Source organism: Dermacentor variabilis, chromosome 8 (assembly GCF_050947875.1).
Source record: "Dermacentor variabilis isolate Ectoservices chromosome 8, ASM5094787v1, whole genome shotgun sequence".
Classification (NCBI taxonomy): Eukaryota; Metazoa; Arthropoda; class Arachnida; order Ixodida; family Ixodidae; genus Dermacentor; species Dermacentor variabilis.
This window is the reverse complement of record NC_134575.1, coordinates 160,330,343-160,347,770: the sequence shown is the minus strand read 5'-3', so window position 1 is coordinate 160,347,770 and position 17,428 is coordinate 160,330,343. Positions and strand designations below refer to the sequence as shown.

Below are 17,428 nucleotides of genomic sequence, written 5' to 3'. Positions count from 1 at the left end.
AAAACTTATAAATATGAATACAATCAGGCAGGAAGTCCCAGAACATTCATTATACACAGCCTCTGCTCTGGTAAGGAATGAATCTGCGAACATCTGTAACGTCGATAACGTTACACAGGAAAGACTGGCGTTGAAGTTCGGACAGAGTCTACTGCTATTTTTGTATTTGATGAATGTGGGGATTGAGGCAGCAAATATAAATAATATGACTGTTCTTGTAAGCCTTTACGTGTACTATTTTAATTGGCGTGTTAAGGTCAGCCTTTATGCCGGCTGCGAACGTTCTTGTTTCAAATCACCTAATATGTTAATTTTGGAAGAATTTAATAATCCCTTGCAAGTTTATTGTGTATGAGCTCTACATTGTTCCTTAATTATACTGAAAAAGTCATTACGGATAGGAGGGGAGGCTTCTGGAAGAGCGATGCATATGTAAAACATCCGGCAGTCTCCAAGTTCTGCTCGAACAATTAAAAAAATGGCTAAAGGCTTAGCTTGGTTAAGCCTGGAACATTGCGAAAGTAATACCCTTCGCTATGCCTTGGTTCGGCTGATGGTGTGGACATGGTTGCCCTTTGTTAAACTTATGGTTATAAATTGTTTGGCTTGGTTTCTTCTGTTGAAGTTGTAGCGTTCTATGCTATTCATAGATGCAGCGTCGTCACCATTTGAAGCATCCGTGGTAGTCTCTACGGCATTAAGAGCGTCCATGAAACATGTCTCCGAACTACTGGTTGTCTCCATAGTTTCGCCACCGTTAACACCACTCATTAAACTTGGCCCTGAACTTGTAGATGCACCCGCATCAAGCGATATTGATCGGCGTGCTCGCCACGCTCCTGCATATGCACGTTGTTCAGCTCGCCGTTCTTCTCGTTCTTCTTTTGTTTATTCAGCACGGCGCCGTCGCTTGGCCGCAGCAGATCGTTCCAGCCTCGCCTTGTACACATCATCCGACATAGTGCAAGGCAGCGCGCCGCCCACTGCGAGGAGCGGAGCTGTAGCCCCATTTATCCTCCTAGCGTGACGTCACACCAGCGAGCGCCCTCTCTCGATAGCGCCGCAGCAGCGGCGCGCAAGGCTTCGCCTCCACCATCGATGCCGCGAGCTGAGGCCCGGTCTTTCGGTCTGGCGTGACGTCACGTGGTCACGTGACGCGCAGCTGTGTAAGGAGGCGCCACGGCCACCGATGGGCCGAAAGTGCGAGCAGCATTGCTTTCGCAATAAAAACAGAAAAGGAATAACAGACGCGTTACGGGGTCCTGTAGTGCGCATCCGTTTCTGTTTTTGAAAGTCGCATGTCTCTTTCTTTTGCAGTATCTAAAAGTGCAGGGAGCACTTTTATATACTGTATTTACTGTATTCAAGTATTTACTTAGGTAATCGCAAATAGAATCAGGAATACCTTAGATTTCTGTCAACCAAAGGAACAGGCAGCATCTTCTAAAGGCTACTCAACAATAGACCATATTCACGCTATCAATCATATGATAGGAAAATGTGTGGAATATAACGAACGCTTATATTTAGCTTTCATTGACTTCGAGAAAGCGTTTGGTTCAGTCGAAACCTCAGCAGTCATGGAGGCATTACGGAATCAGGGTGTAGACGAGCCGTATGTAAAAATACTGAAACATATTTATAGCGGCTCCACATCCACCGTAGTCCTTCATAAAGAAAGCAACAAAATCCCAATAAAGGAAGGCGTCAGGCCGGGAGATACGATCTCTCCAATGGTATTCAGAGCGTGTGTACAGGAGATATTCAGAGAAATGGATTGGGAAGTATTGGGGATAAGAGTTTACAGCGAATACCTTAGTAACTTGCGATTCGCTGATGATATTGCCTCGCTTAGCTACTCACGGGACCAATTGCAATGCATGCTCACCGACCTGGAGAGGCAAAGCAGAAGGGTGGGTCTAAAAATTAATCTGCAGAAAACCAAAGTAATGTTTACCACTCTCGGAAGAGAACTGCAGTTTACGAAAGGCAGCGAGGCACTGGAAGTGGTAAGGGAATACATCTAGTTAGGACAGGTAGTGACCGCGGATCCGGATCATGAGACTGAAATAACCAGAAGAATTAGAATGGGCTGGGGTGCTTTTGGCAGGCGTTCTCAGATCATGAACAGCAGGTTGTCATTATCCCACAAGAGAAAAGTGTATAACAGCTGTGTCTTACCAGTACTCACGTACGGGGAGGAAATCTGGAGGCTTACGAAAAGGGTTGTACTTAAATTAAGGACGACGCAACGAGCTATGGAAAGAAGAATGATGGGTGTACCGTTAAGGGATAAGAAAAGAGCAGATTGGGTGAGGGAACAAACGCGAGGTAATGACATCTTAGTTTAAATCAAGAAAAATAAATATGCATGGGCTGGACAATGTAATGAGGAGGGAAGATAACCGATGGTCGTTAAGGGCTACGCACTGGATTCCATGTAAACAGAAGCATAGCGGGGCGCGGCTGAATATTAGGTTGGTGGATGAGATTAAGAAGTTTGCGGGGACAACATGGCCACAATTAGTACACGAGTGGGGTCGTTGGAGAAGTATGGGAGAGACAGACCTTTGCCCCGCAGTGGGCGTAACCAGGTTGATGATGATGATGATGATGATGATGATGATGATGATGATGAAAAGCGCAGTTGTCGACGATAGATAGATACACCTGTCTATCTTAGATTTATTTAGGTCAGTTAACGTGGACCTAATTCAAAGTACACAGGTGTTTTCGGATTTCGCACCCATTGAAATGCGACCGTATAAAACGTTAATTCGGCCTGTTATGGAATATGCATCTGTAATTTCGTTCCCCTACAAACAATATGAAATGAGCTCGCTGAATAATTTTCAACGAAAATCTACCGTTTTCACAGCCGCAGTTTCTCACCAACACAGGCTAAACAATCTTTGAACATTGAGCCATTACTTTCACATTATCACACTGACACCTTGAAACTTTTATATGCAGCTATTAACTCCACCTATGGTTTTTCTGATTGTAACTATGTCAAAATTACTAACGCAAGTAGTACCCGTAGCTCGCACACCTCAAAGATAACACCTGTTTACGCCCGTACTAACTCATTCAAATACAGCTTTTGCACGTACAATACAGTGTGTGAATTCTGTACCCGGTAACATTCCTTCACTACCAAAAAAGATTTTATAGCTATCACTGGTAAGCACTTCACAAGCGTGTAAAGCGCTTCTTTTTGATCATTAATATTTTTTTGTATATGTACGTTCTGAAAGTGTAATTTATAGTAATCTATAATGTTCCCACTCATGCTATAGCACTCTATTGGCCTGCAGTATAGGTAAATAATTAAATAAATAAATAAATAAAGAAAGAAAATGTTTACAACCAAACGCTGGCGGCGAATGCTACGCACGAAGCGAGCTTTCTGGTAGAAAAGGGGCATCTTTCTTGCGTGGGCTGCGGTGGATGGATGGATGAATGTTATGAGCGTCCCCTTTGGAATGGGGCGGTGGGCTGTGCCAGCAACCTCTGGCTATTATTCTGCCTTCTGTGCTATCCAGGTTTAAAAAAGAAAAAAAGAACGAAAAAACCACTATGAACTCCCACAACGAAATTTTCTGACCTGAACTTTGTTTTTGTACGTCTCCGTCTTCTGTCGTTTCCCTACTTTTCTTCCACCAATCTTCCAATCGCCTCTTACTAATGTCTATGGCGGGCATGTTTGCTTTATCACTGCTCCTTCTGAACCCAAGGGCTTCAAAGAGGCCCGTGGTGCCTAAATCGGCTGCTGGGCAGCTGTCATTACATTCTAATAAAACATGCTCTATCGTTTCCCTAGCTTTACCGCAGCAAGCACATGCATCTTCTTCCTTCTTATATCTCGCTTTATAGGTGTGTATTCTAAGGCATCCTGTTCTCACTTCGAAAAGTTATTAGCTTCCATTGAGTTATCATAATTGTGCCTTTCCTGATTTCCTTTTTCCGTCTTAGGTAGTTACTCATCGCTGGTTGCTTTTCCATTGCCGCCACTGATGAGATTATTTCACCCTCTCTGACTTTCCGCTTGACTTTCTTTTTGCTGTGTTGCCCACCCTACAGGCCGCCTAATTGCTGGTAAGCTTCCTAGTTCTTTTCCTGCAGTGTGATTCAGTGTTTTTCCTTTACAGATACCTCAACACTCTCCCAGCCCATTTATTTTTTTTTTCATATTCCCCAGTGGTTCTTCATATTCAATTTTACTCTGAGCTTCCCTCACTTCAAAACTAGTCCAGCCCATTTCACCCTGCACAGCTTCATTTGTAGTCTTCCCGTGAGCGTCCAATACGAGGCGTCCCACTGGCTTTGATTCCCATCGTGTCCTGATTATACCCCTGATTTCAAGCAAACGACCGCATTTCCAAAAGTAAGCCCTGTTCCATTACACCTTTTCACATACCCCGGAGCACCTCGTACCTATTGTATCCCCATAGCGATCTGTGCATCATCATGGCTGCATTTCTCTTCCCCTTAACGATTATTGCTTTTCTTGTGTTTCCATATCTATTACCTTCGTTTATCCATATACCATTGTATTTATATTCTTTTACCCGAGGTATATTATGGCCCTGCATTGCCACTGCCTGTTCACCGTTTTCATTGAATATCATAACACTTGATTTTCTAACACTCAATTTCAAACCTAAATCCTGGCCTTCCTGTCCACAGATATTAGCCAGACGTTGCAAATCACTTTGCTTGTTAGCTAGCAACACAATTTCGTCCGCAAAAAATAAACCTGCAAACTGCTGCTCTACTGCTGATACCCGCCTGTTTGTATGAGAGATTAAACTCGATATTACTTCCTTCTAGCGCCCTCTCCATCCTCACAATGCATGTCATAAACAACAGTGGGGATAAATTGCACCACTGCCTGAGTCCCTTGCCCATATCAACTTTCTCCTCGTTCCTTATGCCTTCCCATTATACAAAAACGGTATTTTCTAGGTAAATCTCTCACAAAAGCTGTAGACAATCATCACCTAAGCCTTCCCTTTCCCGAATATCTCACAAAATGCTGCGGTATACGTTGCCATACGCTCCTGTAATGTCCAAAAAGGCCACATAACCATCTGCTTTCTTCTCTTGATATTTTAATACACTGTGTTAAAACGTATGCTCCAAACTCCTACCTATTGTGAAGCCATTCTGAAGTTTTCCCAAAATGCCATTATTCTCTGCCCATGCGTGCAGCTTTAATGGTATTGTGTGCATTGCTAGCCTGTACATTACCGATGTAATTGTCAGCGCTCTATACGAGTGAATTCTATCTTTCAACCCCTTACCTTTATAAATAAATACATTCGGCTTTCTTGTATTCGTCTATTTTTTAAATTTTTTTCCACTCGTTTTCACCAGAGCATCCTTACTTTTTTGTCTTAGTTGATTAATCAGCCCTTTGGAAACCTCGTGTAGTCTTGTGGCTGTGCGCTCAGGAATTTTCTCTTCGACTTTCTTCCACTTGAAATTTGTCAACACCAGCTCCTTTTCCATCTGATTCTCTTTCATGACCTTTTTTGCTTCAAATACAAGCTCATCGTTTCCTTGGAAAGATTCGGATGTTATTTTTCGGATGTAAATTAAAGCCGAGTCCCCTTCAGTTTGTTTCCATCTTCGTCTAGAATATGTTGTTGTATTGCTGTTGACTTGCTGCCTGCTAACTTTATGTGGTTCCAAAATATTTTAAGTGCGGCCTTCTTCTTCTTCTCACGTATTTCTGACAACCAACGTTCACTTTCACCTTTTACTTTTGGTTGCACAAGTATATCAAACATAGACTTTTTCTCACGGTATATTTCCCATTTACTGGCTACTACATCCTGCGGCAACTGCGCCTTCTTTGCCTGCCTGTGCTCTCGGGATGCTTGCTGTCGTTCGGCGATTGCTTCTCGTATCTCCCTGTTCCACCAGTTCTTCTGTTTCTTTTTTTCCGTTCCAACGAAAATGTTTCTCTTTTCGCATTTCTGTCGTTATTACACTGAGAAACTGACTATATTCTCACTCTTTACTCTGCCATTTTCGACGTCCTTCCTCAACGCTAGTGACTATATTTGTTATTTGTTCAGCGTTCAAATTAGGACTGGTCATTTTGCCTTCTTTGTTGTCTTTCCAAACTACATATCCCATTTTCAAAATGATGCGTTTATGGCCACTTCCTATGCTGCTATACCTTTGCTCATCAATGACCATTTTTTGTCAACTTATCATGAATTCCTTCTGTCATCCGACTGTAATCCATGGTTGATTGCCGGTTTCTCATTTCCCACGAGATCTGCCCTTCACACTTAGGCCCTGTATTCACTATAATGAGGTTATCTTCCCTCACAAAGGTCTAGCATTTATTTCCCACTGTTGTCAGTATAGCCATCTAAATCCTGTATATGGGCATTCATGTCAGCTAACAGATTATGTTCAGCATCATTTCCGAAACCCTTAATATCAGCACTTGTGCATTCCACTAACTCTCTTTTCCTCTCTGTGCAGTTATTTCCGGTCCACAAATATGCAACGCCCAGCCAAGTTTTTTCCCACTCATTTTCTCTAATAACTAAAGATGCTCTTGACATTTTCAATTTTGGCTGCTTAACGGATGAGCATTCCGACACCCCCTCCCTTTCTTTCATAATTAGTTCTGTTGCACCTTTGCCAAATGTAATTCTCAATCACTGGCCGCTCTCCCGTTTTCGTAAGATGATTTTCTGTAAGCGCATACACCCCTATTTGTTCTCTATTTAACTGCTCCTCAATCTCTGCCCACTTTTCCGTTCTCTGCTGCCCTGCATGTTTATTTATTAATTTATTTCTATGCCCTAAAGGCCCATTCCGTCATTACATTGGAATGGGGTGGGGGGGAGGCAATTACAAATACAAACGTGTAAAAAGAACATTGGTAAGATACAGTCACATAATTATATACAGAAAGAATAACATACGGAACTAAGCACTCAACATACAAATAATGGCACATTTAGGAAAATATTCAACTTGTTAACAAAAACATCATGGTTAATGGAAATAACTGGTAGACGATCTATAGCGACGACGATGGAAGTAAAGTAGACGCTCTATAGCGGCTTCTACACGTTCGCGAGTGACTATGAAGCCATTCATCGACGTATTTAAGCTGAAAAAGTTCAGATCAGGTGGCACTGGTTTTTTTTATGTGAAAACCGATGATAAAGAAGTGTTTAATTCTTCCGCAACATTGGACTGCAGAAAAGGCTCACCGTCTTTCGTTATCGACACAAGGGATGACGACGATGTTTTCGGATTTACTACTTTCCAAAATTTTTACAGCTGTTTTTACATGTGTGATGAGTCGTAGTTGTAAAACATTTCCTTCTCTGCTTCAATTTCTGCATTGCAAAGCCTTGCTTGTTCGAGATAGCATTCCCAGTCGTCGGCAGAGGTCGAATGGCCATCTTTGCCTTTGAGTACATTCGTTTCTTCTTATTAATACACTGCTTGACATGTAAACCACGTGTTTTTTTGGAAGATGTGATAGTAATTCTTGGAATATATCTTTAATTCAGTGAGCGTCCTTTGAAGGATCGGCGAATTTTCGTTTGTATCGCGCTCGGAAAAGGTCATTAAAAACTGCGTAGAAAATGTTAGTCGGTCATTATTTAGTTTGTGTACATCCTCTCTGCTGTAACCGTGTATGGTATTCGTTACATTACAACGTTTTTCATATTTTACGGTATACTCGTAGTGGATAACATTGCGGTCACTCATGCAGTCAAGAACGCGTACATACATACTTTGTTGATCTGTAGTCAGTACAAGATCTAGAACTGAAACACCACGCCTGGGACATGATACCATTTGGCTCAAAGTAAAGAAATAAAGAACATCAAGAAACTGCCTACAGTCATGCATTATTGCGCCCTCGACGGGTTTGCATGTGAGCCAGTCGATTCCGGGATACTTAAAGCCACCTGTAAGTATTATTTCCGATGACAAATGCCTGCTTTGAATAATGCTTAAACAATCATGAAGACGTTCAACAAAGTCATTGGAAAAACTGGATGGTCGATAGCAAACCCAGATACTGCAAGCTATAGACCGCGTTAAATGGAGTGCGATCCACAATATTTCCAGGACGCGAAAAGTGTCAACAAGATGAACACTGAACTTATTTACAGCAATTATGACGCCACCGCCTCGAGATGTGGGTCTTTCTAAAGAAGAAAAAGCTATTCGAAAGCCACAGTTCATTGTATGCTACATCAAAGCAAAGCCAAGTTTCGGTACCAAGGACTATAACAACGGAACAGCATTCAATAAAGACTTGCAGTTGATCGTGTTTGTTTAATAGAGTTCGGAAATTTGATACTATTATTGACGAGGTGTTATTCACATAGGTGCTTTCAGGTTCACTCGTTTGTTTACGTGTGTGGTGATCTCAGAGATTTAACACCTTATTGGCCGAGCAATCAAACGTATAGTGCTTATTGGCAAGAATTAGTTTATCAAAAGCTAGCTCAAATTTTTCGTTGGGGTGGCAGGTTATTCCGAGCAAAATCGCGGAGTTTATTTCTGATCTGCCGCAAGCGCAGTGAAAAGAAAAGTTTTCTTTTACCCATACCCGAGCAGATACAACATCTTTAAGCTTGAATGCATCCCTCAGCATATTGTTTTTATCCTTAAAGTTCAAAAACTTCACTGTTATATGGCGATTATATCCCGCCTTTTCGTGACCCAATCTGTGAGCCCTTTCAGTACCACTAGGCTGAATGTCGAATGTTCTTGTTATGTAATCTGTAATTAGTTTTTCCGTGTCATTACATTTCTCAGTTCTTACCTTGAGAATGCCCTTGAGTATAAGGTTGTACCGCCATATTCAGTTGAGATCATCCACGAAAAGATTGGCTTGTTCAATTTGTTTCAGTTCAATGGTTCGAACCTGATCCCGCATGCCCACATTGGATACATCTTTCTTAACGCTGTCAACCGTTTCTAGGCGCTGCTCAATTTCTGACAACCATCTTTTGGCATCTGTGATATTCGACTGGATGTCCTTGAGTTTGACGTACAGGTCTTTCTGATATTTTTTATTAGCCACGGAAAGTTCTTTGAGAAGATTCATATTTTGATCTGCCTTGTCAGGACCTGGGATTGTTTCGACACCCCCTGCACAGGTGATCAGGTGCGCGACAGAGACTAAATCTACTAGCAATCGTAGCCCAGCGTTCCATGTTCGGCACACCGATGCTGGCCGTAGCCACACGGGTGAGCCCGATTTAGTGACTCTACTAAGCGTGACAAAACAGCCGATCCTGGTGCGGTAGCTACACACATCAATGCCCATCTCTGTTCAAAAATCTTACACAGTTTCACTTAGGGTTTGCAGCCAAATAGGAATCAGAAAATTCAGCACAGCGCCGCAGACTCACCTACTATAAGCGAAAGCAATAGTTTTAGCGCTGTTAAACTGGCCGCAAATCCCGTTAGGCGTTTGCCGCTGAGCCTGCTTATGCTTGAGTTGAGGGCGCTGCGATGCGTACCAGCATCACCTGCGTGGGATCGCATGACGATGGCTCCCACGACGCAAGGTTATATGAGTCGAGGACACGAGGCAGTAGCTTTTGTGCTTCATGGGTGGCAGTCGGCCGGTGCTTGCGCAATCAGCCGATAGTAGGAGCAACTGACCGGCGTTTCGGAGGGTCAGATGAAGGTTTCCTACAATGAGCGAAAGCAACAGTTTTAGCGCTGTGAAACTGGCCGCAAATCCCGTTAGGCGTTTGCCTCTGAGGCTGCTTATGCTTGACTTGAGGGCGCTGCGATGTGTGCCAGCATCACCTGCGCAGGAACGCGTGACGATGGCTCCCACGACACGAGGTTGTATGAGTCGTGGACACGAGGCAGTAGCTTTTGTGCTTCATGGGTGGTAGTCGGCCGGTGCTTCCGCAATCAGCCGATAGTGGCCGTGACTGACGGACGTTTCGCAGGGCCACATGCAGGTTTCCTAGAATGAGCGAAAGCAATACTTTTAGCCCTGTGAAACGTGAAACTGGCCGCAAATCCCGTTTGGCATTTGCCGCTGAGGCTGCTTATACTTGACTTGAGGGCGCGGCGATACGTGGCAGCATCACCTGCGTGGGATCGCGTGACGATGGCTCCCATGACGCAATGTTATATGAGTCGAGGACAGAAGGCAGTAGCTTTTGTGCTTCATGGGTGGTTGTCGGCCGGTGCTAGCGCATTGAGCCGATAGTAGGAGCAACTGACGGTCGTTTCGGAGGGTCAGATGCAGGTTTCCTACAATGAGCGAAAGCAACAGTTTTAGCGCTGTGAAACTGGCCGCAAATCCCGTTAGGCGTTTGCCTCTGAGGCTGCTTATACTTGACTTGAGGGCGCTGCGATGCATGCCAACATCACCTGCGCGGGATCGCGTGACGATGGCTTCCACGAAGCAAGGTTATATGAGTCGAGGGCACGAGGCAGTAGCTTTTGTGCTTGATTGGTGGCAGTCCGCCGGTGCTTGCGCAATCAGCCGATTGTAGCAGCAACTGACGGGCGTTTGACAGGGTCACACGCATGTTTCCTACAATGAGTGAAAGCAACAGTTTTAGCGCTATGAAACTGGCCGTAAATCACTTGCATGACATTGCATGGCGAGCTCTCTTTTTTGCTTTCCTTCGTTTTCTGTTATCGACTACGGTGCTATTCTGAGGTTCCCTTCATGTAAATTCCTCATTACTACTTACTCTGGCATCCTGAACGCCCGTGGGCCCGCTACAAGAGCAATAGCGCGAGCAGCAAGTCGCCAGCCCACTTCTCGTGCAAACCTGTAATTGAAGTGGATCCCGTCATGTTGAAAACCACCACACCTTCTCACTTCTGTGTTTACTTCGACAGACTCGAAGCCTTTCTCTTGGCTCATTTTCCATATCGCCTCATTAGCAGCCACTACGGCTTTTTGTACGTGACTATCGCGTACAGGCACCTCCGGCACCATTCACACCACGATCTGCAGCTGAGGGGATAGCTGGCGCAAGTCGTCCACCCCCTTCGCCAAGCGCTGGGCTAGTAATGTCCCTTTCCTGTTTTGGCCGTCATTTAGGTCACCAGCCACTATGACAAGGTTGCGCACGTGGGAATTTTCAGGGAGCTTTGCTTTTGCTCGCTCCATTACACAACCCAATGTACGCCCTGAAATGTCCCTACCGCTACTCTTTTATCGCATTTCACCCTCGCCAAAACTGCTCCTGAGCACCTAGCCAGGTTTGAGTCAGCAGCGATAGTCAGCACTGCAATTTCTCCTACCTCTCCCTGCTTCCTTTTGCCCTTTTAAGCGTGATTCGGATTCGAAAAGGGGCACTGACCCCTGCGCTCCTCCTTTTTTCCGTCGCGGCCTCAAGGTACGTGCTGCTCTTTCCACCTAACCCATCACCACGTTGCACGCATTCCTCCACGTACTTTGCTGGCACTCCCTCTCCTGCCACATCGGGGGTCTGCGTTCTGTTGTCACGAGCATTCTCATTTAAAATGGCGGCCCTGTTCAGCTTTTCCTCGGCTGCTACAAGTCCTTTTTCCACTACCTTCAGTGCAACACGCTCCCTATTAAGCTCATTTTTAAGCTCTCCAACCTGTTTGACAAGCTGTTACTGGAAAGCCTCCATTTTCTTCGGCCTAGCAATGACATCGCAGTGTGTGCCGATTGACTTGATTCCCTTTCCATTCTCATTCGTCCGCTCATCTGCCTTGAGGGACCCTCCGCACCCTGGCCGCTTTCCCGGCTTTCTTGCTATGTATTGCACGGCTTTTTCTAATGCAAACAATATATTACTATGTTAATGCAGAGCTCGTGCCTTCTAACGAAAACCTATGCGCACAGGATCCAAACCCTCAAAAGTCGCAAAGGAACTCTCACCAATGTTTGAAAAGCACTCAGTGCCGCAAAGACCCAAGGTATGACACGCTCTCGCACGCGCTCAGCCACGCGACCACGCCCTCACTTTCGTACAAAACACACACAGTAATACCACTAATAGCTGTTGGTCTTGCCAGCACCAAGCTACCATTTAAAGGCTACAATGACTCAACGTCCCACCCGGCAGGTGTTGAAGCACGTGACGCGAAAGGACGCCTTACTATCCCGCAAAACCAAGTGTACAGGAAACATACGTGCGCCCATGAAAAAAAGACAGAGACAAAAAAAGAAAACCACGTGATTACTATTTAAGGGCTAAAAAAAACCGCAAATCAAAAACAGAAGCAAGCTCAAAGCATACACAACAACTTATGATTTCGTCGTCGCCACGGAGCCTTGAAAAGCGCGTCCATTCGCCACAAATTCTTCTTGAAGTGCGGCGAAGACGAGCTCCATTTGGTGGTGTTGCATGGAACCGGGCGTGGCGCTCCGCGGCCTCCGATATTTGCGCGCTCTGTTTTATGAATGGTATAAACGCTGGAAAAGGGGCTTGTTCAAGTTTCGGCCTAACAGATATGTGTTTTCTCGTATATTCAAATTACAGTTCCACGCCACCATCTCTGTAGGTTTTAATTCGTATCTTACAATATTTTTGACGTGCTTTGTGAAATTCTATAGGTAATTAACTTACCTGCGCTACACGGACGGTCGGCGTGGATGGGTTTGCATAGTTCGGAACGCCGACGGCGGATTCACTGCGATACGGGGCTCTTACCACTGCCGTGTTAAAAGGGGTGGATGGGCCGTCGTTAGTGCCACTGGAAAGTATGCTTCTTTCGAACGGTTTTAATACGATAACATTATATCGATAAAAATGTCACATTCCCAACGGTAAAAGATATCTGCTGGATAGAGAAGCTATCGGGTTGAGGTTGGCCGAGCGCGGAAGGAGAAACAATGCTCCCACGTGACGTAGAGAGTCCCGTGACAAGGGAGGCAATTCCGCGGCCCTGACGTTTCTGACGGATTACGAAATCATGCATTATACAGATCGAGATGGTTGTAATAAGGGATAGCTTTGCTTTAGCATTGATATATGCGTGTGGGCGTTGTCAGCTAAGTTAGCTGAATGGTTAGTGCGAAGTGACTTTTATAGCAAAGGCTAATTTACTATAGTGTACAGCGATACTGTTTTTGAGACCGGCCAACTCTCCCGATTTTATCGTAATGTATTGGAACTAGTGGCCGTTCCACAATTTAATAATTTCGCCTCAAGTATTACAAACAAATTTCCTTTTCGGGATTCTGTACCGCGCTATGACCTCCTCGAACGCATACTACCTTCTATTGCAATTGTTCTGGTGGTAAAAAGATGCTAGAGGGATACTTCCTTCAAGTAAGCTTATTCAAACAAGTTCTTAAAGCATGTCAAATTCGCTAGAGTGAGGTCACTGGGAAAGTCGCTGTGATCTAGAAATAGTTTGCTGCTTGTCCGTATTTGCAGCTTCAAATCTGCTGCTGCTCCGGTGTGGCACGTCAAAAGTTAAATCTTCGTTACCCAAATATGTGCGCTCGTGACAAGCTTTAAAAAATGCGCACTCCCCCCCCCCCCCACACTCCGGCTTCCAAAAGATGTTATCAGTAGTAAAGTTCACATGTGTCATGTACGTGTTTATGTATAGAATTCGGGAACAAATTTTAGGCGAGAGGACATTATGTAAATACATAGGAAAGGAGAAATTACTTTTTTCGGCAAAAACTGTTGTGACTTTGATGAGATTAATCTCAGTTAAAAATACTTAAAATGTAGTGTCTACAGCAGCTAGCGGATATTCAATTCAGGTCAATTATTTGGAATAAAACTTCATGAAAATTGTAAACTTTCAAGAATGAAACTATTAAGTTGACAAGTATTAACATAGGACTGCGATATCAGTATTCAGTAAATGGTAAATAACAGTTCACAAAATTCATAATGGTAACAGCGCGAACAAGACCTTTCATTCCGTCGTCGTCTTGTTCGCGCTGTTGCCATTATGAATGTATACTAACTCGCCCAACTTTCCACTTTCATATAGTACATATAAATTGGACAAATTTTGTTCGTGATTCATGGCTGTCACATGCACCAATATTCCTTGTATAGTATACTTGGTAAACATTCGTAAACATGGTAGGAAATTCAAGTGAGCTTCGAATGTAGGTCTGCAATTTTTCATCTTTGCATGTTCTTACAGATGCTGTTAGAAAAGTGGCGATAACTGTTTTTGTTGCAGAATTCAGGATTTCTAAAGTTCGTGCTTCTATTTTTTTTGAGAATATCAAATTTCCGGCAATTTTAGTAAAACTTTAATGCAAAGAAGGAGTAAGAGTGTTACAGAGGTATGAGTGCTATTGCCTAAGTGGTAAAAATGCTCAGGCCGTAAATTAAAGGTCTGCTTGCATCAATGACCAGAATTTAACTTTGTTTGTCAAATGCCATAAAAATTGTTTATATTATGTCGAGCAGTTGTTTAATAAAAGATATTTCTGCGTTTCACAGATATTTCTATTGGTGGCATAAAAGTTGGCCCCGAGGTAATTATTTCACTTAAGAACTACAAATAAATCCAGTGCATTAACCATCGTGTTTCAATTCTCCATAACTTAAATTCTAGACTATTAGCAGCAGTAGATCATAATGCCATGACAATGATTTTGATGAACTCATTATCATGGCAACAGAAGACGGCAGATGTTGGTAGATGATCTTGGAACAATGTATTCACATAAGTTTAAGGCATTTAGGGCACTCATATAAAGCATGTGAAACTATGACTTTTTTATTCGAACCTTTCTGTGCTTTTTCCTCGAATAAATTTTGATTCAGGTGAGTAATTTGTGAGTGATCTAGAAAAATGGCACTAGAGCAAAGTGCAAATGCATGAGTGCATGACTGCAGGCTGAACTTGTTACCCTTTCATGGCAGATACCGGACGCACCGCCTAGTGTCCACGGGACCCATGCTGCAGCTGTCGTTGCACCTACGGCCAACGCCAGAGTGGAAGCGGCTGAGCGCGACTGCGCTCAAGGATCGCCTGCTGGAGGTTTCGTTCACCTTCTACTCGGACACCCGCTGCGGTGCAGAGCGTCTGGAGCTTGATTTGCAGGTACGTGTCATTCTCGAGTCTTCCAGTCATGTGCGTGTAAGGATATTTCTACCATCGGTAACTTTTTACTGCCTGCTTCATGATCCAGTAAAGCACTCTATTAAAAAGAAAAAATTCATCCACCAGACCTGTAGCAGGACCTGTAGCAAGGGAACGCGTAAATGTTTCTCAGAAAAAAAAGCGCTACAGCCGATTGCACATGTGTGCAAGTGGGAGAGAGTTCATTGTAAAAAAAGAAGCTTGAAGATGGAAAAGTGTCTAGCGATAGATAACACTGTGTCCCTTGTCATAACCCCTGTGTGCCGTCTTCGCGTCTTTATTCTTATGGCTGTTCCCTTAGTTAGACCGGCATGTTTATTGCGACAGAAATTATATGGACACTACATGCACATTTCCACTGTCGATGACCGCGTCGCCGTGATATCTTGTACGAAGTCAAAGTGGCATAACACCGTGTGGCACGCCGTATGCTGTAGGTGCGAGTGAGCGCAGTGCGAGGGTTCGACGAGGACGGGGGCTTGTTCTCGTGCGCGCATGGGAGGAAGGCGGGGACGAAGCACACCGGTGTCCCACCGCGCGCAAGGCACGAGAGGGGGTACCTCCGGCGGCGGCTGCGTAGGGCACGGCGACCGCGCGGGCCCGATCTTGGAAAAGATCTGCGATGAGTAGTCAGCCGCCCGCGCATTCTCTTGAAATCAATCAGCAATGAGTACAGAGTCTGGGTGCACCGAGGGCTCCCAGTTTCATGTGCGCTGTGTTCTCGCCACTTAGTTGGCGTTAAAGCCAGAAGCAGCACGAAGATTAATTCATTCGCTGTTGCTACCGCACTTCCACACGGCAGCGTGTTGACGGCGAGTTTACGCGCTTATCATGTAAGAGGTGTTCGTATTTGTCTGTGCACGTGTGACACCATGATTGCTAATTTAGTAAGCAAATGTCGACAAGTTTAAACAGACAAAAAACTGTCTTGCTTACTACAAGAATACCGTTGAGGCTAATCATTTGAGAGATTTGTCTATCTCTGCTGACGAAGAAATCCGCCATAAACAAGAGAAAAAATACGACACGAAGGAATACCAGCAAAGGGTGGCTTATTGCCTGAAACGCGAATATATTGGACAGCATAACCAGGTGTAAGAAGCTTGAAAATTAGCGGCCAAGTATTCAACCTATAACTTACTGCAGCATCACAGAATGTCTCGCAATACGCATGTCACCGTGATTGTGAACAGAGAACGCTTCGGCAATCTTCTTCACAGTGTTGTATTTGCGCCTTGACAACACCTTCGTTCCGGAGAGCCACGGCTTGCATTTGCATTTTTTGTTCTGTACCTATAAATTATATTACTGCTGTCCTTTAAAAGAAGCTCAGTGGTCACTTTCCTGGTTTTTGTATCTCGTCGGCCGATGTACCACTTCCCGTACCACGGGGGAATGTGATACAACACGCCCTTCCCAAACACAAAGAGAGTGTCATAGCGCTTCACATTGCAGTCATGTCACTCTTGTGTAGTGCCTTCAACCTTTGGCTCGAGTGCTGCGAATAAGTACTGCTGCATAACTTAGACATAGGTTGTTCGCTAATTTTAGGCATTTTACACGTGTTTGCGTTGTGCTATATATTGGCCTTCCTCATAAAACCCCATTGCTAGACCACACTCGTACCTCGTTTCTTTCTCGTCCTCATTTTATCGCACTATCTTTGTCAGTGTAGAATACGAACTCACCCAGCACTCAGTCCTTCTATGTCAATCTCTTCTGCTAAACCACCCATCCCAGGCCTTCGCGACTGTAATTAAGAGACACGAGAAGCAGCATATGAGCCAATGTATTATCCGCAGGGTTCTCTGCGGTTCCCTGCTGCGCATCAACCTTATCGGAGCAGCCAGAAATCCGGCTTCGCGGAAGAGGTGCTTGGCACCGGCGGTCCTCTCTACTGCCGCTGGCAGGCGCCCGTGCTCTCCAACCACGACGTATCGTTCCGGCTGGAGGGCTTCCATGCGCCCTCAAGCAACTGCACCACCAACTTCCTGCTCGTGGACGACGTCGTGCTCTGTCCGAACCCGCCCGTCAGTCATTCGGTTCTCTTACACCGAGAGAACATCCTCAACGCTCAGGTGCGTTCCAGGGTTCCGCGATCGTTCGAAACGTAATCTGAAGGGTAACGCAGGACAGAAGAGATATTGTTTAGCAACTTTTACCGCAGTCAAAATAAATTGTTTGCAAAAATTGCCACGCTAAATTCTATTTTTGGCTTATCGCTGCTTTGATTTTAATCCAAATCGCAAATCGCTGGCATATTATGCGACCCAATCTATTATTTGGCTTGTTGCTTGGCTGGTCTGCCAGTAAAAGAAGTTGACCCAGTAGAACCAGTAGACCC

At 44.5% G+C, this 17,428-nt stretch overlaps 1 protein-coding gene across 1 annotated transcript in view; it reads left to right on the top strand.

The window, feature by feature from the left end:
- Nucleotides 1-17,428, top strand: part of LOC142590696 (uncharacterized) — a 512,892-nt gene that overhangs the window by 394,177 nt on the left and 101,287 nt on the right. The window contains exons 8-9 of the mRNA XM_075703114.1: nucleotides 14,865-15,045; nucleotides 16,887-17,162. Of these exons, the coding sequence (XP_075559229.1) occupies nucleotides 14,865-15,045; nucleotides 16,887-17,162 (457 nt within the window). The remainder of the gene's footprint in view (nucleotides 1-14,864; nucleotides 15,046-16,886; nucleotides 17,163-17,428) is intronic.